Raw genomic sequence first — 1,638 nt, 5'->3', positions numbered from 1 at the left:
GCCAATTAGAACGAAATCAGCGTCTGAATATGTTTTTCACCCGTCGTTGATGATATTCGTGAGAGGCTGCCGAGACTGGATCGCGTTAACTTTGTTCCAATACGCAACAGCGATTCCTCCTCGTTTCTACAATTTGCCAACTTGCATTACATTTACAAGTCGAACATGGTTGCAACGTCACTTGAGCGACGACGATGATGAGAACGATGAAATTTTTCCTATTTTCCATACAGATCTCTGCGATGGAGCGTTCTCGACTCGAGAGGTTTGTCGATGAGAGAGAGAGAGAAAGAGAGAGTTGTTCCGTCCGCCACCACGCGACAGGAAACTTAATAATCGAGGGGAGAGAGCCATGTTTAATTAAAACCCAGTCTTACAATTCTGATTCAGTTGGGAGAGCTCGAGCGACGTGCACTTGTACCGATGCCTCGACTCCAACGTGGGTATAACTATGCCGATGGCCAGGTTCGAGTCTTTCTCGTGGTAGCATACCAGGGCGTCGCTTTCCTTTCCATCTGAAATTCGTCAAAATTCATGATTAGCACACATTCAATCCAATTACGATCCAATTACAAGTTGAAACGAAAACGGACGGTGAAACAAATTTCTGAGAAGCGGGGAGAGTTGTATACCTCGAGTTTATAACAAAAAAATTATTTATCAGTTTCGTGACAAAGGCAATTTTTCCTCTTTCTCCCTTTCGAAGAAGAATCGTAAGAATCTCGATAAATGCCCCGCCATCGACGATGACTTTTCAAGTCGATGATTTCTCTTTCCTGGAAAAAGAGAAAGAGAGAGAGAGAGAGAGCAAGAGAAGAAAGAAATCAGACGTTCCGGATTTCTCTTTTCTGGAAACAAATCGATCGACTTCTAGGAACCGTGATGGTCTCGTTTCACTTTCTCCGATGGTTATTCGGCTAATAGAGAGAAAACGGTCTCAGCGAAACGTTAACGGAGGAGGCGCGTCTCTTCCGAGAAGAATCGTAATTCGCGCCAATTTTCCAGCTTCCGTATTAGGGTCGATCGGCGGCACGATCTTATCGGACGAGAGACAACGCCATCTCTTTTTTTCGTGTGCAATGTTCGATTTTTCCTTCTCCTTCGAGCCGTATCCTCGCTTCAAAAATCCGCCACAGCGTTTTCTATCTGAAAATCAACAATCCGATAAGCGGCAAGGCTGAGGCTTATCGCGAAACGGGGGCTACTACTCGGCGAATAGAGATGTATAAGGAGAGGAACGGACCGAGGAATTACGTTTAACGACGCGTCGTTCAATGGAGAAGGTACCCCTCGATTATCCGGAACAGTTAGATCCGAGTTCGTGAGCGAAATAAAGAGAAGGAAGGAAAGGGAAAAACGTTAACGCAGCCTCGTGGATTAAACCGAGATTAACCGATCTCGAATCGCTGGGGATATTAGGGTGAGTATCCTTGGAGATATCGAGCGACGCCGAACACTATTCGAGATATTCTTAAAACTTGGAATAGTGAGGATTCGATATGTTAATTTGGACAAAGAAAAGAAAGACAATTGATAACCGTCTCTTAAAATGTTCATGATGAGTTGGAATGAAGGGAGGAAANAAGTTGAAAGAGAAAAAAAAGGAAGAAAAGGGAGCCAAAGAGTACGAAGTCATGA

At 44.2% G+C, this 1,638-nt stretch overlaps 1 protein-coding gene across 2 annotated transcripts in view; it reads right to left on the bottom strand.

Annotated features, from left to right (window-relative positions):
* Nucleotides 1-1,638, bottom strand: part of LOC102671676 (single Ig IL-1-related receptor-like) — a 53,213-nt gene that overhangs the window by 2,261 nt on the left and 49,314 nt on the right. For both annotated transcript variants that reach the window (XR_004151304.1, XM_031513232.1), the window contains exon 6: nucleotides 378-515. Coding sequence is in view for 1 of the 2 variants with exons in the window: in XM_031513232.1 (XP_031369092.1) it covers nucleotides 378-515 (138 nt within the window). In the remaining variant the exon portion in view is untranslated. The remainder of the gene's footprint in view (nucleotides 1-377; nucleotides 516-1,638) is intronic.

Source organism: Apis dorsata, unplaced genomic scaffold, assembly GCF_000469605.1.
Source record: "Apis dorsata unplaced genomic scaffold, Apis dorsata 1.3 scaffold_631, whole genome shotgun sequence".
Classification (NCBI taxonomy): Eukaryota; Metazoa; Arthropoda; class Insecta; order Hymenoptera; family Apidae; genus Apis; species Apis dorsata.
This window is presented reverse-complemented; position numbering and strand designations above follow the sequence as displayed.